Source organism: Daphnia pulicaria, chromosome 2 (assembly GCF_021234035.1).
Source record: "Daphnia pulicaria isolate SC F1-1A chromosome 2, SC_F0-13Bv2, whole genome shotgun sequence".
In the NCBI taxonomy this organism is placed as follows: Eukaryota; Metazoa; Arthropoda; class Branchiopoda; order Diplostraca; family Daphniidae; genus Daphnia; species Daphnia pulicaria.
Window position 1 is genome coordinate 7,654,475 of NC_060914.1, and position 24,007 is coordinate 7,678,481.

Consider the following 24,007-nt stretch of genomic DNA (forward strand, 5'->3'; position numbering starts at 1 on the left):
GATAGCAGACTGGAGTAGTTAGACATCCTGCGTTGCGCATTTTCCCTAAATGTGCCAAATCAAATTTGTGTCCAATCTGTGTTACGCGTCTACAGCGTCTTATGGGAAAACCAGCCATTTCACTTTTTAAATATTCTTTTCTTTTCGATAACTAATTTTTACCTCATTGTTGTACCTAACAGTGGATTCGCTATTCACTTGGTGATAACCTAATTTTTCTCTCAATCTCCTTCTAAGTCTACTTTATTTTTAGTTAATTTTTGTTTAAGAGTCCTTTTTTGTGATCGACCCGGCTAGCAGAAGAGCCCGAATTCTGTAGATAGCTGGTGATTGTTGATCACTCTACAAACATCAAACTTGTAAGTTTAACAAGATGAAGTGTTGCGTACGAATCTGTGAAAATAATCACAAGGATGGAGTTAAGTTTTTTAGTATTCCTAAAAAGAAAATTCGGTGTTCTAACGAAGTAAAAGAACTTCAGAATTTGAGAAGGAAAGCCTGGTTAAAAAACTTAAAGTTACAAGAACGTAACAAAACATTCAAGAGTTTGTTCTAAACATTTCTTGAATGGTAATAACTTAAGTGTGTGTTTTAATAATTGTAGTACACATTTACGTTTATTGATATTCCATCCACACGTGATTCACATGAATTACATCCAGACTGGGCACAGACACTTCATTTAGGTTTGGATGACAATGACAAATCTAATAGGTGTACTACATTAAACAAAGAGCGATATTCTAAAAGAATGACCAGGAAGCTAGTAAGACAACGGAGTTGTATTCCTGTGAGTATAATGTTATCATGAATGGAATACAAACGTAAAATTGATTAGTTTTGTTTTAAATATGGGAAATAGAAGAAAATGTTATTAAAGTTTGTGACACTGAATGCGACAACAAAGATTTATCTAACGTGGAAGACATTCCAAATGACAGGGATCAAATTGTAGATGGTGGCACAGAACCAGTATATTTCAATTTTACTTTATCAGTAAAAGTTGTAATCTGTAATATTTTTCCAAAATTAGGTTGGAGGAAGCATAGCAGAAATAACAAATTTGCTGGAAATTGTGACCAAAGAAAAGAACGAGTTGTTGCTGGACAATGCAAATCTCCTAAAGCTTAACGAAGAATTAGTATCTTCTATCCATAAAATCAATAAGATGGAGCTCCACAAACTGAGGACAGAAAAGACAGCAAAATCAAAATGTAGCTTGCTTGTGTAAATTAAGAATGACGACAAAATGACTCTCTTCTACACTAGATTGAATACTTTAAAACTATTATCAAGTATTTTTCAATCCTTGAAGCCTGCGTTGTGAAGTGATCCTAGATTTGCTTTAACTCTCGAGGAACAGTTTTTAGGAACACTTATGAAATTAAGACTCAATTTATCGCGTAAAGACATAGCATATCGTTTCAAAATTAGTATTAACACTGTTACTACTTATATTGAAAAGTTCGTAAACGCGATGTTTATTCGGCTTCCTATCGTTTTGTTACGTGAACCAGACAGAGAAGCTGCTTCCAAAACTCTACCGCTTTCGTTCAGGGAGCAATACCCAAACGTTAATTACATTATTGATTGTACAGAATTGAAGTATGAAACTCCTAGCGATATAGAATTGATGCAGTCTCTTGTTACTCGACTTAGAAAAGTCATCATACAGCAACATTTCCTATAGTAACTACGCCTCGCGGTGCTGTTGCATTCTTGTCTAAAGCGTTCACTGGACGTGCCAGAGACGTAGATACTGTTAGAGAATCTGGGTTACTAGACTTTATCGAACCTGGTGATGAATTTTTGGCAGATAGGGGATTCATCAATGAAGTGATTTCACTTCTTTATGGGTTAAAGTACATATGCCTTCTTATAAAGGAAAAAGGGTCCAATTACCAGAAAAAGAGACGGAAAGAAGTAGAATAATAGTTAACGAACGAATTCATGTTGAACGCGTAATAGGTAACTTGAAGAAAAAAAATTTATGGTATTACGTGGTATAATCAAAATTGAAGATTTTTGCTCAGATTCTAACAACAACACCTTCATCTATAAAATATTTGTAACTTGCTGCTGCCTTATGAATGCACAACCAACAATAATTCCACAATATTAAGTTGATGTGACACTTGTAATTGTTATGTTCATCTTTCTCTGTATTTTTGGCCAATTAACTCATTTTTTAACATAAGGAACGAATTGCTGTTAACATGTAATTACAATAAATTTGAATTGATTGGTTGTATTTCTTGATTGGTTGTTTAGTATTTCTTGGTTGTTTGGTATTTCTTGTATTTTTTACTTCGTATAAATTTGGTTATTTTCAGTTCTCCTTTGAAAGGCTTCTTTTTTTCGATTTTTTCAAAATATTTGAACAGGATTTACATACCCATGCTGGACCAAACGTTTTCTTGGTGGCTTCACACATAACTTATGATAAGTACCAACTAAACAATCAACATTACTGCATGTAACCACTGCTCCATTTTCATGAACTTCAGTACAGCAAGTGTAAAGCGATGAATTGTTGCTAATAAAAGGTTGGGAATTACTCTCAATGGAAGGGGCATAATTACAATAACCAGGTGACCATCATTTGCTGTTGTACCTGGTAGTAGTACGGATGATTAGTTTAGAAAGTAAAATAGTATTCCTGATCTTTAGTGTTATGAAGCAGGTAAAAATCATTGCGAGAGTCAATGATGTCTGACATTTTTTCATTTCTGTGGCTCCAGCAGCATTTGACTTCGATGACGCCTATACCATGGCACTTGCACTTAATATATCCATCAGGAGAGGCTGCGAGAGATGGTTGTTCCAAGGAAACGACCAAACCAGCTTTAGTAGTGGTAAAACCTGGGTGAAGATTCATTTTCTTAAGTACTGCAAGCCCTTTTTTGATGCATTTCCTTTGGTTTTCAACTCCATACCTTGAAATGAAAAATTAAAGAAATGCAGTAGACATACCAATGAAAATGAAATAATCAAATTAATACTTAATGGCTGGAGTCGATAACTTTTCCCCAGGAAAACATAATTTCTTGACCGAAGATAATGAGGGTTTCTCACAGTTCGTCTTACAGATGTTGTACGAATTACTTGCCGTGCACCTACCAATTTTCAAATCCATCCAAATAGTATTATTTCTTTGCTTCAATGTTAATCTTTCAGCCTCTTCTGATGACTCTTTAGTTACAATGAGTTCTGTTTGGAGCAATCGGTTTTTTTTTTTTTTTTTTTTTTTTTTAACTTTAGGTGACACTGGCCATGGCTGGTTGCCACTGGTGACAGTTTACGGGCCGCCATTTTCGCGGCCCTTAGACACCGTTTTGTTTATTTGTGTTTGGGTTTTACATGGATTTTTACAAAGAAAATAAGGGGGGGGGGGGTTCGTATTTAGAGAATATTTAATTTTGGGGGACAAGTTTAAATTCTTTAAATAATTTTAGAACTTGTGATGAAATTTATGAGTGATTTGGCAATTTTTTCTTGGGTGTGTTTATTTTATTTATTTTATTTTATTTTATTCAATTTCTATAGCGCACTTTACAACTACATGATCAAATGACGCTTTAGGTAGAGTCACTCAAGAAAATATGTACAATTTGGGTAATTTATAACATTTACTGAACAAATAGGATTTCAACAGGGATGGAGAAGTTGACGCCGGTTAAAGTTGGTACATCAAACGGAAGTTTGAGTTTCTCGATCTCGAGTTTCAGTTCCCTCCTGGCTGCGGAGTAGTGAGGACAGTGGAGTAAGACGTGCGTCGAGTTTTCTATTTCTGGACATCCGTGTGGCCATTCCGGTTGGATATCCATGTCCCATTTGCTGATTGTGCCGTTTAGTTTGTTATGGCCGCTTCTTAGCCAGATTAGTGCGGATTGGATTGCTCTGTTTTTGTGGGTGTGCCAGCTGGCCACCCCCATTTTTGTTCGTTGAGTGATTGCTTGATTTGTGGAATTGTTTTTTATTTTTTCTTGTGTTTTGTGTTGATGATTGTTTTTTATTTTCATTAGTTGTTCGGCCATGTTGGGTGTGTGACACATCGTTTCACCGTCGTCTGCTGTCCTTCTTTTGTTGGCTAGCTGGTCTGCGATTTCGTTCCCTCTTATTCCTGCGTGACTAGGTATCAAAAATAAGTTGATTTTCGTTCATGCTGATTTGTAATTGTTGATTTGTTGGATTATTTCAGGGATGTAGTTGCTTGATTTCCATTTGAAGTTGGAAATGGCATGGATTGCTGACTTAGAGTCAGTGTAGATGGTTATTTCGGGCCAGTCCTGGTTGTAGGTGAGTGTAAGTGCCTGTTTAATAGCAGCTAGTTCTGCGTTAAAGCTGTTAGTAAAGTTGGAGAGTAACCATGTTTCTTTTGTTTGTGTTGCAGGTATATACACAGCGCAGGTGGTCTTCTTGGTGGTCTTGAATGTTGATCCATCCGTGTAGATGTCCAGGTGGTTTTGATCTTCATTGCTCTTGGTCTCCAGGAATGTGGCTGCGGTGAGTGCTTTGTTCTTCACAGCTTCTTTTTTATTTGTCGTAAGATATCCAGTGGTTATCTGGAACAGCTGCCATGGTGCTAGTGGTTCTGTGTACGGCTGGTAGGCTGGTTCTTGTAGAATGAGGGGGCTGCTTTCTCCGTCTAATTCTGTGAGGTATTTTGACATTCCTGGTGTGCTCCTGGGTTTCCATATTTTTTTTTTTTTTTGCCATTTCGTACAGTGATGGGTAGGCTGAGTTCCACGTCTTGGTGCTTAGGTTAGTTAGGTACCTTGTTGCCAGCATGTCCCATCTATCTTTAATGGGTAATATTCCTGTTTCGATTTGGATAAGTTGGGTCGGCGTTGATTTCAAGCAACCTAGGATGCCTCTCAGTATTTGATTCTGAGTTTTTTCTAGTTTCTTCAGTTTTGTTTTTGGTATCGTTGTTAGGATGAGGGCACCATAGTCTAGCTTACCGCGGATCATGGCTGTGTATATTCGTACTAGGAGTTTTAATTGAAGTGGCGTCTTTCCGTGTGTGAGAGTTTTGATGCAGTTTGCTCGGCGGTGCAGGCTTGCGTTGATGTATTCGATGTGGTCATCCCACGTTAGTCTTGAGTCAAATATGATTCCAAGGAATTTGAAGTTGTTTTTTTCGGTGATGCGGCTGTTGTTAAGGATAAGGTTAAGATCGCGTTCTTTCTTTCTTCTTCTTGAGAATGTAACTGCTATGCATTTCGGGACTGAGAATGTTAGTTTCCATTGTTTTGCCCATTCTTCAATTTTCTTGAGGTATTTCTGCAGGTTCCTTTCCGTTTCCCATTTGGTTGTTGCAGTTGAGTGAATTTCGATGTCGTCTGCAAAGAGTGATATTTCACATCCGTCGTCTGGGTTTGGGAAGTCGGACATCATTATTTTGAATAGTAGGGGGCTCAGTACACATCCTTGGGGTACTCCTCTCTTGAGTTTTCTATCTGGTGATAGATTGTTGTCCACTCGTACGGCGATGTTTCTTTCTGTTATGAAGTTCTTTATCCAGCGTAGTACCGGGCCATAGATTTTGAGTTTCGTTATTTTGTAGAGAAGTCCAGTAATCCAGGTGCTGTCATAGGCTTTTGCGAGGTCTAGGAATATTGCCGATGTTGTTTTTTTTGTTGTCAAATCCTGTGTTGATTGCGGTTTCTAGTCGTAGTAGGTTATCGCTCGTGGTGCATCCGTTTCTGAACCCTGTCTGGAATATTGGAAGGAGTCTGTTCTTTTCGATATACCATTTTAGTCTGTTTTTGATGATTCTTTCCATCAGTTTGCCCAGGCATGACGTGAGAGATATTGGTCTGTAGGACTCTGGTAGGTTTGCTGGTTTGTTTGGTTTGAGTATGGGGACTACAGCGGCGCTTTTCCTGTCCGTTGGTAGGTATCCAGTGTTGAGTGAAATGTTCAGCAGTTTCAGTAGGGTGGTGCGATTGTTTTGGTTCAGGTTTTTGAGAATTTCGTTGTGGATCCTGTCTTTGCCCATTGCTTTGTTTGGTAGTCCTGTGAGGTTGGTCTCCAGTTCCGTGATTGATATTGGGGTGTTGAGTGGATGGCTTTCTTTATTTTGGATTGCGTCTTGGATTTTTTGTTCGTACAGTTTGGTGCGGTCGTCTTTTCTTTCTTGTCGTTCAGTCGGGCAAAATTTTTCAAGCAGGATTTTTATTTTTCTGATGGGTCCGTTGTCTGGTCTCCGTTTGGTTTTGTTATTGGTGCGGTTGTTTGTTGGGTGGTCGATGGTTTGTTTGACATTTGTTTGGCAAATCTCCAAAAGGCTGTGGTGTTCTTCTCCATTGATGCAATGTGGTTGCTCCACGCCTGGTTTTTTGCTGCTATGATTGTTCTTTTTTTGATTGCTTCTAATTTGTTAAGGTTGTTTTTGTCTGACGGGAGGAGGATGGAGCGCCATAACTTGTAGGCCTTTCTTGCTTCTTTTGTAGTTTTCTTGCAGAGGGGTGTCCACCATGGTTTTTTGGTTTCTTTGTTTATTCTTTTTGGTTTGAAGTGTTTGTTCGAGGCTTCGATGATGGCGTTGTAGAATGACTGGTATGCTTCATTAGGAGCTTCTGCTGCTGTTAGGATTCCGGGTGTGGTTTTGCTCTCGATGTTTCCATTCCATTCTTCCCATCGGTTCCGGTTGAAATTCCAGTGTTCGTTGGGTGTTTTGATTGGGGAGGAGCCGATGTTAAGACAGGTGATGACAGGGAGGTGGTCGCTTCCCCAGTATGGTCCTACGTTGATGTTGGTTAGATTTGCTAGATCTAGTTAGCTGAAGGTTAGATCTATGGTTGAGCTCTCTTTTCCGTTTGGGTTTGGGCGCGTCCCGAGGTTTTTTGGAGTGCATAAGGTAATTCTTTCGTCGTCTAGAAGTATTTCTGCTATCTGCTTTCCGCAACGGTTTTGTTGGTGGTCATCTTCCCATACTGTAGAGTGGGCGTTCAGGTCACCTCCGATCACGTAGCTGTTGGTTAAGGTGTTGAGAATGTCTGTGATGTCTTGTTTGGTGTTCGCGTTCCCGTCTGGGCAGTATACCGATATGATGTCAATTGATTTGTTGTTTTTTAATTTTATAGTTGTTCCTACTGCTTCTACGTTTGGTGTCTGGGGGAGTGTCAACGGGGCTGCTTGGATGGATTTCTTCACTAGGATCATTACTCCTCCGCCGTGGGAATTTCGGTTTAGGTAAAAGGTATTGAATGCGGTAAATTTCGGTATGTATAAGTCTCTCCAAAATGTTTCACTTAGTAATACAATGTGTGGATTCAGGCATCTGATGTTAAATTTAAATTCTTGAAGTTTACTTTTGTAGAGACTGAGGGCGTTCCATTGGATGATTTTGAGTGGTTTCGTCATTTTCGAGCCTTTGAAGTGGCGTTAGTGGTTTGTTTGTCCGGTGGTTTGGCTAGAGGGCGGGTGGCTTGCAGTAGGGCTGTGATGTTGGCTAGTTGTTCGTGACTTGACTCGAATCCTCCGGTCATGTCGTTTTTTATTTTTTCGATTGTTTGTGGCAGCTCTACTAGGGGGGCTATTTTTTCTTGGATGTCCTGGACGGTGGCTTCCAGGGTTTCGAGTCTTGCGTTAGATTTGAGGGTGGTGTACTGAGATGGTTTCAATTTGTGATCTCAATTTCGCGACTTCCTTCTTTAGGTCATCCATTTCTTGATCGGGGTTTGCGGTAGAGTGCATTCTTGGTAGTTGGGGTGGTCTCGCTGGTTCAGTATTGCTTAGTAGTTTGCTCGCTTCTGCGATTGGGATTCTGTTTTCGTATGCGAATTTGATTATTTGTTGTCTGTTGTTGTACTTTGGGCAACCGAGAGTTCCAGCTGCATGTCCTGGTTTGGCGCATGTGGGACATTTTGGTGGGGTTTTGCAGGGGTCTGATGGTGGGTGGGTTTGTGAGCATTATTTGCAGATGGGGGGGTTAATGCAGGTTTCTTCTGGGTGTCTGAACGTCCAGCATTTACGGCACAGTGTTGGTCTTGGGATGAACTGTTTGACGGGGAAGATTTCATGGGCCATGATGACTTCTCTGGGGAGTTGCGAGGTTTTGAAGAAGAGCGTGACTGTTTTCAGTGGGGTTCTGCTGCCATCTAGTGCTGGGGCCGTGAACCGTTGTACCTTCGTGACTCCTTGTTCAGCCAGTAGGCATAAGATGTCTTCTTCTGAATCTTGGGTGGGGACGTTCCGAATCACTCCTCTGAGCGAGGCTTCAGACATGGCGAGATTGCATTTGATTTCAAACGGTTTTAGTACCTTAAGTTCCAGGAGTTTTCTTTTTTGCGATGATGAGGTTGGGTATACGTTAAGGTATCTTTGGTGTGTCCACTTTGTGCCCGCTTTGACTTGACCGATGGTGTCTGTTAGGGCGTTCATGAAGGCCAGTTTTTCGGTGATGCAAGTAGTTGGAAGGATTTTGGCTTGCTGATGAGGTGGATGACGGTTGTGAGGTCTGAGGATCGGGGATGTCCGGGTCGTGGGCTGTGGTTGTCGTTGTTGATCTTGCGTTTCGCGGATGCTTCTTCAAAATCCATTTGTGAAGTAACGTCGATGGCACTTGATGTTTCTTAGAATACAGTACGATTCGGCCAAAAACCATTTTGAACTTTAGGCCGAATGATCTTTTGACGATATACGATTCGGCCTGTTGAAAAAATTGAATGATTCGGCCTGTTGAAAAATTGAATGATTCGGCCAATTTCGAAAAAAAAAATTCGGCCATGGGTCTTTAATTTATGAGACGATTCGACCAAAAAATTATTCGCCAAGTTTTTTGGCCGAATCGTATTAAAGTTATCAGACGATTCAGGGCTGTTCAGGGCTATTCAGATATAGGGCTGTCAGCCATTTTACCTTTTAGGTTTATTTGAGTAACTAATTTTTTACACTTAATTTTCTTAATGGAGCAGTCTAACATCCTGCGTTGCCATAAAATTTGTGTCCAAAATGGCCAATCAGCGTACAGCATCTTTAAAACGCTGTATCTGATTGGGCCATTTGGGACACAAATTTGATAGAAACGTGGCCACAATTCTTTTTTTTTTATTCGGCCAGGCCGAATCGTATTTTTTTGGCCGAATCGTACGGTTACCGTTTCTTATTCACGAACTGGGTTGATTAGATTCATGATGTAGTGTTTAGCGTGGTCGGTTTGGGGGTTGGGGTGGGTAGCATGAGATAGGGGGTGTGACACGAGCCTGAGGCGAATTGTTTGGCGCACTATTTGGCACGTCTTGTCACTATGAGATCTGAAAAGCAACTCCGTTTATAGTTTATTAACAGAACGTTTACTTCCGAACTTTTTTAACTGTCAACAAAAGTCAACGCAAACGAAATTAATGAACACATGGAGCAATCGGTTGCATTCTACCAAAATTTCTTAAAATGTTTTCCCGTTTTTGAATGAAGGTTTGAATAATGAAGTTAACCGAGTTGGAATTGGTTTGGGAGTAAAGCTGTCGGCGAATGTGTTGAATAAATGAAGCTCCACTGCTTTGTTTTCTAATAATACATCATTCAATGCGACAATTTCTTCTTCACTCATTTCTGGTATCCCCCTCCATTTTTTTTAAACACCGAATTCTTGTTGAGGTTAGTGGCACACTTCAAATCTGAAATACTGGTATTCAAATTCTGAAATAACACAATGTAGCGATATTAAATTTTGAATGGACATAATGACATAGCAATTTAAATAAATTACCACTGGTAATGTTTTGGTGGAGCAAATCCACGAGTTTTCCTTTGATGTGCATGAAGTGGTCAATAATTGTATAATGGTATAAAGTAGACCCCCAACATGAGTAAACACTCCACCTTATCTGTAGAAGTAATAAAAATAGACATTTACTAGTTTGTCGTACCAAAATGGATAAGCTGAATGATGGATAAAGTAATAGTTACCAAACAGTGCAGTTGCAATGCGCAGCCATAACAGTACAATTTTCATGGACAGTTGCACATGTACACAGGTCCTTCTTGCTGTTAAAGCTAATTGAATGTCGAACATTTGCTTTAAATATCACAGCACCATGTGTTAGCCGAATTGCACACAACTTACTTACCCACCGATTGGCCACCATAAAATTAGCAGTTTCAATGGTTTTCATTGCCTTCAATTGCAGTCCTGTATCATTACTTCTTCTAGCAATTACATGGATATAGACTTCATGCCCTGTCAACTGTTGTGGAGAAATTGTTTCAATGGTAGCTGGGTCCACAACCCAATGCTCTTTTGGAATGAAATAATATCTTAAGTGAATGTTACATTTCATTAATTTATCCAAATATGTCTGTTTATCCACACCAACCAATCCTTTAGCATAGTCACTCAATTGAAAGATAGTTACAACAGGCTCACTGATAACCGCTGATGACATTGTTATCATTAGTATCAATAGCTTTTAATTCATGTCGTCTAGTAGGGAAAAGAAAACAACATTACAAAAAAATTTATATAAAATAAACTAGGTGGAATTGTGCAATGTAATAAAAATTAGGTTATCACTAAGTGAATAGCGAATCCACTGTTAGGTACAACAATGAGGTAAAAAATAGTTATCGAGAAGAAAATAATATTTTAAAAGTGAAATGGTTGGTTTTCCCATAAGACGCTGTAGACGCGTAACACAGATTGGACACAAATTTGATTTGGCACATTTAAGAAACGCAGGATGTCCTACTACTCCATTATAAAAGTTATTTATTTAAGAAATCGGATAAAATTAAACAAAAGTTATGCGTAAAAAACAAAAATTCGTTCCAAATAACAATACTCTCCCGTTTGTCTATTGGAGAATTTTTGAACGGTTAGTGGTTTTTATATTAATACACCTTTATTCTTTATTCGCTCTACACTCTTAAAATAACTTGATCACAAAGAACAGAACTACACACAAAGAGACTGCAGACGTAACAACTCAAAAAGACTACTCTACTAATAGACTTTTCAAAACTCTCCGCCTCAACTTCCCTGCCTCCCTCTTTTATCCTCATTATACTTAGGCCCAATTTCTTAGGAGGACTTGGGGTTTTTCTGTCCGTTGACTTGTTCGTCGTAGACCTTGTTCCGAAAAGTTCGAATTGACACGGAATACAAGACATAATCAAGGCAATAAATGACTCATTAATCAAGGGTTTATTTTTCGTTGATCTTTATGTTGGTTTCTGTTTAGTCGGTAGTTTCTTTTACGGTGATTGCCATCTGACCGAAGTTTCCACGACAGGCTTGCTTCTGGTCCGCGTTATTTTCGCCTTTGCTTTGTTTCCTGAATCTCGTGGTATTTTTTCTTATTCAACGTTACGGGGTGTTCGATATGATTTAATTTGACTAACGTGTGCTGGGAACCTTCGCCATCACGTCTTTTACTAAGTAACTGAAAGGTGAATGCTTCCGTAAGACTTGAAATAGCCCGGTATATTTGGGGAGAATGTTTGTTCTAAATTCGATTTTTCGTAGGTTTCGAGCTACTAGTACGAGATCTCCGGGTGTGTATTCTCGTGGTTTGCACCAATGTGCATTGATTCCCATTCTCATTTTCTCTTGTTTTGCGAGTAATCTGTCACGCACAGTCACCCGGATCTTGTTCACTTTCTCCGATGATTTCTTTTGGTCTTCTTGCTTTTTTCCAACATTTGGCCATGGGAATAATCGTTCGTGTCGTAGCTCTATAGTTTGACCATGAATGATTTCGTACGGCAATTCCCTCGTGCTTGACTGTTTACCGCTGTAGATAGCCACTACAGCGACGGTCACTTTTTCGTTCCAGTTGTTCAGTGTGGGGTCGATGAATGCTTTTAAAGCTGTGATGAGATTGCGGCGACTTCTTTCAATTGTATCGACTGCGGATGGTTAGTTGACGACATGGCGTGACGAATTCCCCAGTCGCTTAGTGCTTGTTCAAATGTCGATGCAGTAAATAAAAGTGAGTAAAATGCCGTACCATGATCGGTGATTATCTTCTTCGGAAAGCTGTGATGGCCGATGAGCTCTTTATGGACCAGCTTGATGGTGTTGCGTGCTTGACGTCAGGTACTGCTTTTGCTATGACGTATTTAATCAGAAGGTCGATGGAAGCAAGTATGTAACGATTGCCTTGTTTGTAAAATTGAAATGGGCCGATATGATCTAGGCCGTTTTGCTGCAATGGTTGTGTAGGTGGAATTATTTTGGTTCTATGAAACCTTCTGTGATTCCGGTTGGGAATTTGTTCATCTGACAAATAGGGTAGGATTTGACGTACGTTTTGATGCTGGCTGGTAGTCCTGGCCACCAGTATCTCTCGGCTACCTTTGATTGTTTATTTTCTACTCCGTAGTGTCCGCCGGTTGGTCATGGCAGCTTTGCATGATTTTGCGCCGTAAACTCGACGGTATAACTAATCTGAATTGTCGACCCCGGGTTTCGTAAAGTACTCCACGTGATCAGTGTAATCTCCCATAGTCTTGTCTTCTAATTTCGCCTTCCCTGATACCTTGGAGCAGGAGAAATGGATAACAGATCGTCTTGTATCCTTGTTGAAGTATTGCTAGTTTTTTCTGTTGAATAACCTACGGTGAGTAATGCGTAAACGTGATTTGTCGCTTCGTTTGGTTCAGCTTCTTCTGCCGGGTGGTTGGCGATGGCATCGGCGACTCGGTTTTTAGTCCCATTTGTATGTAGAATGGTGAAATTGTAGGCTTGCATTTTCATAACCCAGTTACTGAAACACCCTTTCAACTTCTTTGTTTCTTTGAGCCATTTGAATGCGTTGTTGTGGGGTTTTGCAATGAATTTATTTCCGTTTAAGTAGTAACATACTTTTTCTAACGCCCACGCTACAGCAAGAGAACGCCAACTCGTCTGGTTTATAGTTACATTCTGATGAGTCCTGTCTCCTGCTGAGGTGTTCTCGGATGGACTTCTTCGTTGACCTTCGGGAGTCTAGTCCTAGAGTACATGATTGTGCTTCTAGTATGCATTCTTCTCATTAAAAGGGCATAGCTAGCGTCGGTGGTAGACGGTGAAATAGGGCTGACACGAAATAGGACTGGTAGAAATAGGACTACGTTTTAGGACTAGTCAAATTAGGACTGGTCGAAATAGGACTACTTTTTGCAACTGATTATTGCCAGTCCTATTTCTCCTTACAAGCAGTCCTATTTCTACCTGTCCTATTTCACCAAGTAAGAGATCTTCTTGATATGGCATTCTTGTCGGATTTGCTAAATCGGATTGGGAGATCCGGCACCGTTCATATACTATTCAGCCAATGAAACCATGTTAGTAATACTAGTCCTGTTCGTTTTTCATTTGTAACTTTTATATTTCAAAACTTTTTAAAAATTTGTTTTTATGAAAAGGTTGAATGCAATCATATAAATAAAGCCCATTTGTCAGAAATATCAATTTGAAATACAATTTAAGGTTAATTTGGAAATAATTTATTTCTGAGTGTTTTTTTCGCGCTTACTCTGGGACCCCCCGGCTCTTCTCTAGCAAGACAAGTTTTCTGCTATCGGAAAACGATTAACACAGGGTTGTAGATCTTTTTGCGCTGATCATTTCTAATACAGGGTTTAGGCTGTAAAAATGAGTGGGATTGCCCGTAACGTCGCCCATGTTTCTCCCTCAGTTAACATAACAACGATGAGCTAATGGGCAGAAGCCCAGGCTGTAAAGCCAAAGGATGTAGGTTCGAATCTCGGACAAATCGAAATAAAATTTCTATTAAGTAAAATTTTGATATTTTATAAAGACAGTTGCACCAGCAGTCACTGCTATATCATGCGGTCACATTCTGCATTACATTAGTCAGTGTCTTAGCTAATGAATGGCTAGCTACCATACGGCTCATGCTTTCCTTTGACCACACCTGTCAACGGTAGTATAATGGTCAGTAATCCGAGCTGACATGCTGAAAGACCGAGGTTCGAAACTCCTTCTTCAGCCCTGTAGGAGTGATTTCTTTATTTAAAGTTGAAACTGTCGTGAATCGTGATAATTCCTCGTTCAAGATAAGTTCACTCGATTTAGGTAAAGCAGCAATGAATTAGAATTGAGCTTGGCCGGACAAATCAATCTGACAGTTTCTTTCCGCGAATCGTTATTATAATAAAATGTAGCTCCAAACCTAGGAAAATATAATGCCGTTTAAATATGTGGATAATGACAGAAACCATGATATTCACAATAACGAATACCGTATTATTGATCAGGAATCAGTCTGACAAGCTGCGACGACCTTGCCGACAGGATGGGGGAAACAACGTGATAGCCGTAGTCCGTAGATCTATTTTCGTAAATTGGTTGAGGTGAACAGTTCGTGTTGCGTTTATTTCAATATCCACCGACTCTTCTCTCTCATAGTAGGGGTTTGCTAATAGCAAACAAATGTTTACCTATAGCCAAACAGTTCTGTTTACCTATCGCAGCTGAAACATGAAATGTTTGGAGAATATGACGAAACAGAAATGTTTTTTCATAAACCACCCGAGGTGGTTCAAGGTATAGATGGTAATGGGAAGAAAATAATGGTCTTAGCACTAATCCAAGGGGAACATCCCTCCCAAACCCACCCCTAAACCAACATTTGATTTCTTTGTTCACTATTTTTTCTTTTTTGAAAAAAGAAATTCCTATTACGATGTATCCTACCATTAGTCCTGCATCCTGGAATCGAACCCACTCACTATCGTTAATATATTCGTAGATCACTACTCTACCGACTTAGATATGTTGACATGCCTAATAATACGACACATAGGGAATATATTACACTTGGGAATGACCAAATAGGGACTTGTAAATTTTTCGTAAATCATGCGGCATTACCCGTTTGGTAGCTCGCCATCCATTAGCTAATATATTGACTTATGTAATGCCACATCTGACCGCATGATAGCATAGACTTGATGCTATTGTCATTTTAAAATTTTAAAATTTTGTAAATTAAGTAATAAATTAAAGAATTAAAACTAAATTAAAAATTAAGTAATTTTATGAAATTTCATTTTTCGACTTGGTCGAGATTCGAACCTTGATCATTCAACATAATACTCCGGGACAAAGAAAACATGAAATCCTTTAGTATGGCCCTTCACTGACCCCACTCCCATGGGTATGCGCCACCTCCCCCGCTAGACCCCCTTTCTGGCCGGCTTAGGCTGCGCGTCAGCCCCGTAAAACTCGAATCTTTGAACGCGTTTTACGGGCACTCCCGCTTTTCTTGTTTAGTTTGTTCTTGTAGTTTTCTTGCGAACCAGACCGTTTAAAAAAATATTTTTCAGAATGAAAGATTTTTTCCCCCTTTACAGACATCTCGACCCGTTTTTCGATCTAAGCTTTACAAGCAGAGACATAAACGATTGAAAATCTGAAAAAATTGGTTCTTTGACGACGTTTAATGAAGCTAGTCACCAAATGTGTCAGTTGGCTGGACGAAAACGAATTTTCTCGTATTGATTGAAACATTGTAAACCGCTGCTCGGGAATATAATGCAGGCTGGGACCAGCCGAAGCATACGAGTTCTCTGCACCTCGGGCTTCATATTGCTGGTCACTAGACTATATGAAAGGGCATGTCCCCCGGTCTAAAGTGAAGGCCAGGAAAGCGTACCTTCCGCTGTCATCCGCCAGGAACGTTAGGGAGAGTGATAAAAAAAGGTGACTAGGCTGGGTGGGAAACTTGTCAAAATTACATTTTACTAGATTGGGAACAACTCGGCCAATCTAATCCGGAATGTAAATTCCTTTTGGATTGGTATTGAGGGATGGCCGAGCAAACTTTTGTGGGATTTTTTTTAAAGGTAAGCATTTACCCAAAAAGCGATGCCAAAGACCCCCAAAATAGTTAAAATTTGAAAAACCCAAATTTGAAAATTAAATATCTCCCGAACGGAAAGGAATATTTAAATTCTGCAAAAACAGGTGAATCCGAAGTAGAAAACTGGATATGCCTGAATTATTTCATTTTTAGGTCCCATAGCAGAATGGGAAAAAAGGAGGTTCCATGGATTTGGTGCGCTTGAGTTGTGGATTGCTTGTTAAACAGAGCAATTGGTATTTCAGAGTAAGTTACTCTTAATAAAAATGGAGGGCTAATAGAAATACGCGGTAAAATGTAAGAATATCGGGGGTATAGCTCAGTGGAAGAGCATTCGACTGCAGATCGAAATATCCCCGTTTCAACCCCGGATGCCCCCTATTAAGTTGAACCTAATATAGGGAATGAACTATTATTGGGTTTATTCAGTTAAATTGTTTCGTTGATGTAATTATTGAATTTGAAAATCAGCTCTCTAAAAATATTTCTACGTATCAGCCTGACTTTTGAAAGTTTGAAAGAAATTCTCATCAGCTTATGGAAACTGATCTGCGTTAAAGCTGTTCAAGAAGTATTATATTTAATAACACACAGTTTTTTCACTTAAATAACTGAAATATCTGACTGGCCTCCTGTTCGATAGAAACTCAATAATTAACCTAATGATTCTTTGTTTGCGCATCCCAACCTGGTCTCACCCAATGTGACAAATGGTTCTGTCGAACCCGATATTTGTCGATGACAAAAGGTCACATCGAAGTACCAACACTTTTTTTCTTTTTTTAGGAATCTTCGGAGGTTTTAGGAAACGATTGCCAGCCCGGCAATCGTTTTTTGTAGTTGAAATTTTATGATTGACCCCATTTGGAACAATTTCAGCCATCGAGAACGAAATTTGAAATCGTGCCCCCCCCCCCTAAAATTTTTTTTTTCTTCTGCTGAACCTCTTTTTTAGAAAGACCGATGAGCCCTAGAACCAATGGCAAGCGTGAAAATTCTATATACTACACTTGAAAAACCTTTTTTAAGGCAACACGACAAAAGGGCCGATCGAACACCGATTTTTTTTTATCCCTAAAAATATTTTTTTTCTACTAATGAACCTTTTTTGAAAAAACCGACGAGCCCTTGAACAAACGGCAAGCGTGGAAATTCTATATACTACACTTGAAAAACCTTTTTTAAGGCAACGCGACAAAAGGGCCGATCGAACACCGATATTTACAATAGTTTCTTTTACCAAACCTTGTCGTATTGCCTCAGCTTTTTTTCATAAAACGCAATAAAAGAACCTACAGATCGCATTTTCAGGGTCACCACAGTTAACTGAATCTTTTCGAACCCATTTGTTTCAGTCTTTTCATACGCAACGCGACAAAAGAGCCTGTTGAACGATTGTTATTTTATCAAATTTATTTACTCTGTGTGTGAACGTGACATCCTCTTGTTCTTATTATCTAACTCCATTTTTCCATAGAGTTTCTCACAATGAATGAAATTTTTTGTTCAAGTATGAAGTTTTTCTTAGGTGACGCGACAAAAGGATCTGTCGAAGTTTACAAAAATTTAAATTTCTTCACAATTCTAGAAAAGGGTATTTTTTTATTTCAAATCCATCTAATAGGCTGTGGCATTATCTGAAAAAAAAACAACCTTTTTACGTTTTTTTTTTAAATATTTCGTAAATTATGCCTTTTATTCTAATGGTAGGGAATAAATAAATATTTTCATTGGTAGGCCTTTCTTGGTCCAACTATGAAAAACGGTTACCTCATTGCGATTTTGTACAGGCTCTTTCGTCAAGAGACTGTTTTGTCGACATTTGGTTTTGTCGACGGGCTGTTTTGTCGCGACCCTGAAATTTTTATTTTATCTGACCCTCATATAGCTTCCCATTATTCAGTTATCTATTCCCAAAAAATAACCATTAATTTCTAATATTTTGGCTTTTAAATATGATAGGTTACACAATGTGTAATGCAGAGTTTTTAAGGGGTTTTGCATTAACTGAACTGCAAACAGTTGCAAAAAAAAGAGAAGAATACGTTGTTCTATTCGTAATCAGAAGAATCTTCACTTGTTTCATCTTCGGATGATTCTATATCATATCTCAGCAAAAGTCCATTGAGCCTTTTGATTTCTTCGTATATTAAAAATGATCTCGCCATCATGCACCAAGAATTCTAAAATTAAAGAATTATAATGATACTCTTCGTGCAATACTTCTTCTACAAACACTTACCCCTTTTTCTGTTTTTATTTTCATTTTTTGTCTATTTAATCCGCTTTGAAGTTTCCTTCTCTCTTTTTCCAGAACACAGATTTTTTTACGAATCGATATGTCATATATCCTTCTCTACTAGATGTATTTCTTCTTTGTGTCGCAAAGAAAGCATCCATGTTTCGATTAGATTCATTTTATTTCTGTGATCGTCTGAAATCTATTTGAAATCTCATAATAATTTCATTGTTTACTAACGAAAAATGACTATACGTTACTCTTTTGATCGGGTAGTTGCCAGCGGAAAAGTCCTTTGCAAAAATCCTCCAAAATTATTAGATCATTAACAATTTCATTTTCTGGATGGGGCTGCTGGTCGTGATGTCATTCATTTATTTTTTCTATTAAACTTATTGCTTTTTTCTAAGTGACACCAATGAAACGGTTCATCTTTGATCTTTCTTTTGCTGTGGCTAATTAGTGTAAGGTATTAGTTATCAACGAAATTAAATAGATATAAGAGTAGAATGGTGCAATAATATAAGACACGTACTTGCAGTTTTTTCTCTCCTCTTTTTCAAAATATGCATTTCGGAATATTGGGCCTCCAAATCGTTCATGAGATAACAAGGCGTCCCGGGTCCGTCGTCGTTTTTCCTTGCACTGCTTGCAGCTTTTTTCTTAAGTCGATCTTTAATTCCTGGTAAATCAGTTTCGGAAAGTTGAAAGGTCTCTAGCAAATCCTTCAGTTCCATTGAAAAGGCCTCAGCTAAAATACGGGACTAAAAGAAAAAATTAAACAAGTTCCAACCATGACTTTAAATGAAAATACTTTAATTAATCGGCTGGCGAGAAATTTTGGCATTCGATCGAACCTCTCTGAATTGAGATACATCATACCAGCAGATAAAGTATCGGTTCTGTCTAAAGAGAAAAAAAATTCCTTCTTTTTCTTTTGCTGGAATTGTAATTAATTACTTCCTGGCGTCATGTGTTTTCTCCGGTTACCATATAATGACATAGATGCATTGACCTGTTCTTATTCGTCTCCAACAGTAGCCCCGACACCATCAATCCAATGACCAACCCATAGTATCTAAGGTTGAGCACAACATTGTGAATATTAAACTATTTAAATCATTTACAAACACACAAAATAATTTTACTCACGTAGCAGTGCCACACATGCGCAATGGCGTGAAAACGAGCCAAGAAGGGGGTCATTTTTTCTGTTAAAAAGCGGAAATTTATCGCATTTTTCTTTGGGTCTCTTTTCCGATTTTCAAACATTTTAGCTCCTACTTTTTTTGCCCATTTCCAGTAAAGGCAAACAATGCCGTAGAAAAAGATTTTATAACCGAGGTTATACAAGAAGTTATGGAGATAGTGCCCGTGACGATACGTTTCGCCTACAAAAATATTGACCGCTTGCAAAATAATGAGATGACGACAACAAGCCATAATAAGACCCGTCTCGTCAAGGTGCTTTTTGTTCGTCGAGCTATCTTTAGCTGCTTTAAAAACATTGCCACCGCAAGGATTTTTCTGACGCTCCTTGATTTATAATAATAAATGATTGTGTACTAATTTTAATACGGATGCATTATGGTTACATACCGGAACGATGTCTTCATCAATTTGTTTGATGTGAGAATTAACCTGTTCGTCTTTTGCGATCACTGCATTTTTAACAAAGACTCATCGTATCTAAATCAAATCTAGTTAATTCGATTCACTTCATTTGTTTTTTAAATTGCTAACCCTTTGCTTGCTGATTCAAGACGAGGGAGTCTGAAATTTCCGTCAACACAAGCAGCACTAGGATTATCGCCACAAGCCCGACAACTGGTTTTATTTTGTTGCCTAATATCGGTGTAAAAAAAACCGTATACAAAATAATCGTATTCCCAACTTGCTTTGTTGAAGAGAGTTCTGTTGATGACATAAACCTAAAGTGCCGAAACAGATGTTGTATTTGAATACCAAAACAGAGATTATGCCGTATTTACGCTATCAGAAGCTTTTGAAATTCGATTCAGTGTTTCAATAAACTTTCGCTCCGATGACCCCAAGTTTTGATGTTTCAGATGAAACCAGAATTGCAGAAGATCTCCAGAGAATAGATATGTGGAACAGGACGGAGTTCCGGGCCACCAGTTTGACTGAATATAGTCTTTTTAAGTCAGCTCTGCACCATAGCTACAACTATCAGAAGAGTAACAAACTAATGGGGAATTCAAATCAAAACGACCTGCACATTAAAAGTTAAAGTATTATGAACACAACTATGTGAGAGGATTTTTAATTATTTACCGTCTTTTGTAATTACAATTTTCTCTTTCTCTCCGCCTTGCAAGTTTAGAGTTCCGGTCATGGAACATTTTGGGCAAGATAGTGGGAGGTAGCATGGAACCGGAACGACTTAAGATTGAAAAGAATTATGAAAAATGCGCACTAATAATGGTATCAGAATTACCCCTGCTTTCAATCATTTGTGTTGTGTGATTAAAGACATGACGTGGAAGAAGTTTGGTTGCGGACAAGTCTTCTTCTTTGTATAGTGTCCTGCTATGGAATGGTGAATGCTCGTGCACTTTTGAATCGCAAAGAGCACATAAATCTCTCTTGCAATTTGAGCAACAAATTACATAGTGATGGAGCTCGTTAAAACACGAAGCACACACGTTAAATTCTTGACATTCTATTTCGAGTCGTGAATCCCAAAATATTTGTCGATTCCTATCCCAAGGTTGGTGAACATTTTTCATTCGTTCCGTCCAATTGTGATTAACAGGAATATTTTCTGAGCTTCTTGTTTCTTCCTCTAAGGCCGTGCTTAGCAGATCTGATGCATGATTACTGATCATATTTATTTCTTCCCGTAAGCCACTGGAGCCTGAAATATTGATTGTTGGTATTAGTTACAATTAGGTACAGGCCACTAGCCTTCGTCGCAAAAAAAGTACTGGACTTCGGATCTGTGGCATAGATTGTTACCATTTAAGAGATAAATGTTAAGAGATAAAGATAAAGGAATTAGCATTAAGTTGGATGATTGTTTAGGAGGCCAGTTATTTAATAATACTTCAAAATACAGTTACAGATCTTAAATTATTTTTTTTAGTGTCAAACTTGCGAACAAACAAAGTCGACACGTAACAGTCTTTTTGGTTTTCATAAGCTTAGTGCTAGCAATTGCTATTATGCTACTGAGGAATAAGAACATTGAGGTACTTTAATTTATAATATTCAAATGTAATGGGGTATAACCGGGTATATAATTAATTCAATAGCTGTCTATTGTTTGAAATTGGACGTACAAATTTTTGATTAATTTCCTCTCTGATAACTCCCAATCTCAAAATACTCTTTTAAGTGGTAGGGCGGGGTCAAATAGATATAAATACCTCCATTTTCCTTTTGACTGGTATCAAAACTTTTGACGAGTAGATCACTATCAGCATGAGGCTTCTCTTGAGCATGTTGTGAACCTTTCATTTGCTCATGCAGCATTATAGCTTGCCTGTCAATGTTTTCTTGCTGTTTTTTTTTAAATTGTCTGTTGGAACTTAAATAATTATACGAGAATTAAAATGGATTCAGATACTTATACAACTGCTTTGCTTGTGTTACCCAATTTGTTGACAGTTGTTGAAGAATACTGCTGAGGGATAAACCTCTTTACTCTTTTGGGAAATCTAGCCTTTTTTACTCGTTTGCTCCCGTCTTCTTCTGAACTGTCGTTGGATTCCCGAACTTCCTTGATACGAGGTTTGTGCCCCGCATGTCCATTCTGGCGAATCGCATTCTTAACGTCGTTTTTACGTTGCTTATCTTCCATAGCAAAAACACGAATCGTAATAAATCAAAGCTGAAACGAAAAAACTTTTGGTGAAAGAAAACCAATGTTTCGTGTAACTGGCATAACAATTCGTCTGCTTTTCAAAACAAAACAAAGGCAGCCATCTGGCGCAACTCTAGTTCACCCGTTTGCGCGACAGCTACAGATATTTAAAATTCCATCTTATTAATTACTTTGTAATTTTAAGCAATCAAAACAGCCCGTAAATGGAATGGAAAATTGACGCTGTCAGCAGCACATAGGCTAAATACCAATACACACCAAAGAATGGTCCACTAATTAAACTTTTGCCATTGATTTCATGAATTCTTTGTGCTGATTTGGTTAAAAATAGTAGTGTAACATACAAGGATAAGGAGTGTATTGCTAATACTACATTCTAGTACAGTCACTGTTAGACAGCCCCGGACAGCCCGATGCTCTACGCTTATATACCCGGCTAGGCCGGCACAGTCATACAGTACGTCCGGTTGGACTACATACCAGACGTATCACATAGCATGGTCATTGACCACGCGACACCCCCCTCTTTAACTCGCAGTCGTCCCCGACTGCGGCAACACAACGACAAAATTCATTCAAAAACATACAAAACATATCAAATAACTCACATCAGCAAAAAATTACTCGTCAGGAAATATCTCACACGTGCACGTGCCGAGTAGTCAGGACAAAACAAAGCAATCGTCAACAATATCCACAACAAAATAAATCTATACGAACAAAATTCACGCATCGACAGCACAAAACAATAATTCAATCACGCTTAAATCCCTATCACACAAAATCCATACAATAATAACTAATAAATGCATCTCTATGGCAAAGAAAAAACGAAACGGAACAGTACTAAGACTTAAAAAAATGCAAAAAATACTGCAACCATTTGAAAAATCAATCACGTACAAAATGTCACAAACAATGAACTCAGTTCGACTTCCAGATCGTCACCCGTTAGTCTCTCCGATCGATAGCAATACTAACATGTAATTTTAAAAATAACGTGACAACAGGGAAAACAATTTTTCGGCGCCTTCTTCTTCTTCCGTCCTTCGTGTAACACTCAACCGTTCTCATCGTCACTTTTCTCTCCGTTCAATCACACTCCGTTCTCTCCTCCGTCGCTGTCTCCTCTTTCCTCTGTCGCTCTCTCCTCTGTCGCTCGTCGCTCTCTCCTCTGTCGCTCGTCGCTCTCTCATCTGTCGCTCGTCGCTCTCTCCTCTGTCGCTCGTCGCTCTCTCCTCTGTCGCTCGTCGCTCTCTCCTCTGTCGCTCGTCGCTCTCTCCGCTCGTCGCTCTCTCCGCTCGTCGCTCTCTCCGCTCGTCGCTCTCTCCGCTCGTCGCTCTCTCCGCTCGTCGCTCTCTCCGCTCGTCGCTCTCTCCGCTCGTCGCTCTCTCCGCTCGTCGCTCTCTCCGCTCGTCGCTCTCTCCGCTGTCGCTCGTCGCTCTCTCCGCTCGTCGCTCGTCGCTCTCTCCGCTCGTCGCTCTCTCCGCTCGTCGCTCGTCGCTCTCTCCGCTCGTCGCTCGTCGCTCTCTCCGCTCGTCGCTCGTCGCTCTCTCCGCTCGTCGCTCTCTCCGCTCGTCGCTCGTCGCTCTCTCCGCTCGTCGCTCGTCGCTCTCTTCTCTGTCGCACTCTCCGCCCGTCGCTCTCTCCTCTGTCGCTCTCGTTCCTTCTTCTTTCTCTAGCTCCATTGTTTCTATCCCGCTCTGTCGTCTCCGTCGCTCTCTCTCTCCGTTGTCTCTTCTGTCGCTCGCTCCTCTCGCCGCCTCTCTCGTCGCTCGCTCCTCTCGCCGCCTCTCTCGTCGTCGCTCTCTCTCTCCGCCTCTCTCGTCGTCGCTCTCTATCTCCGCCGCTCGTCGCTCTCTCCGCCGTCGCTCGCCGCTCGCCTTGCTGTCAGGCGCTCGACCTACTGCCGGTCTCGCAGCTTCTCTTCTCCCGTAGGTCTCTTTCAATCGCTCTCTCTCCGTTGGTCTTTCTTCTCCGCTCCTTCCACCGGTCTCTCTTCGACCCTCTCGCCATCGCCAATTCTCTTGTCGATCTCCCGCTCCATAGGGGCTGATCAAGCTCTCTCTCCACCGGTCCAACTGCCTTCCTTCTTCGGCCACT

The 24,007-nt window shown here is 39.6% G+C and overlaps 1 protein-coding gene and 3 long non-coding RNA genes across 4 annotated transcripts; 1 reads left to right on the top strand and 3 right to left on the bottom strand.

Moving 5' to 3' along the window:
* Positions 1–498: 498 nt before the first annotated feature.
* On the bottom strand, positions 499–23,082 carry LOC124326005. The gene is made up of 3 exons (XR_006915495.1): positions 22,594–23,082; positions 16,527–16,534; positions 499–510 (listed from the first exon to the last, which is right to left on the bottom strand). It is a non-coding gene; the product is annotated as an uncharacterized LOC124326005 (long non-coding RNA).
* Positions 1,653–2,249, top strand: LOC124326007. Its single transcript, XR_006915497.1, has 2 exons — positions 1,653–1,968; positions 2,034–2,249. It is a non-coding gene; the product is annotated as an uncharacterized LOC124326007 (long non-coding RNA).
* Positions 19,424–19,972, bottom strand: LOC124326006. Its single transcript, XR_006915496.1, has 3 exons — positions 19,801–19,972; positions 19,657–19,746; positions 19,424–19,593 (listed from the first exon to the last, which is right to left on the bottom strand). It is a non-coding gene; the product is annotated as an uncharacterized LOC124326006 (long non-coding RNA).
* Positions 20,050–22,022, bottom strand: LOC124326004. Its single transcript, XM_046784572.1, has 5 exons — positions 21,673–22,022; positions 21,447–21,607; positions 20,516–20,935; positions 20,353–20,460; positions 20,050–20,290 (listed from the first exon to the last, which is right to left on the bottom strand). The coding sequence occupies exons 2-5, from the start codon at positions 21,550–21,552 to the stop codon at positions 20,217–20,219; spliced, it is 708 nt and encodes a 235-aa protein (XP_046640528.1). The 5' UTR covers positions 21,553–21,607; positions 21,673–22,022; the 3' UTR covers positions 20,050–20,216.
* Positions 23,083–24,007: the final 925 nt, after the last annotated feature.

Coding starts and splice junctions, on each gene's coding strand:
- LOC124326004 (XM_046784572.1), bottom strand. CDS start 21,552: ATGCTGCATGAGCAAATGAAAGGTTCACAACATGCTCAAGAGAAGCCT. Junction 20,461..20,515: donor ACAAATGATTGAAAGCAGGG/GTAATTCTGATA, acceptor TTCAATCTTAAG/TCGTTCCGGTTCCATGCTAC. Junction 20,291..20,352: donor AATTGTAATTACAAAAGACG/GTAAATAATTAA, acceptor TTTAATGTGCAG/GTCGTTTTGATTTGAATTCC.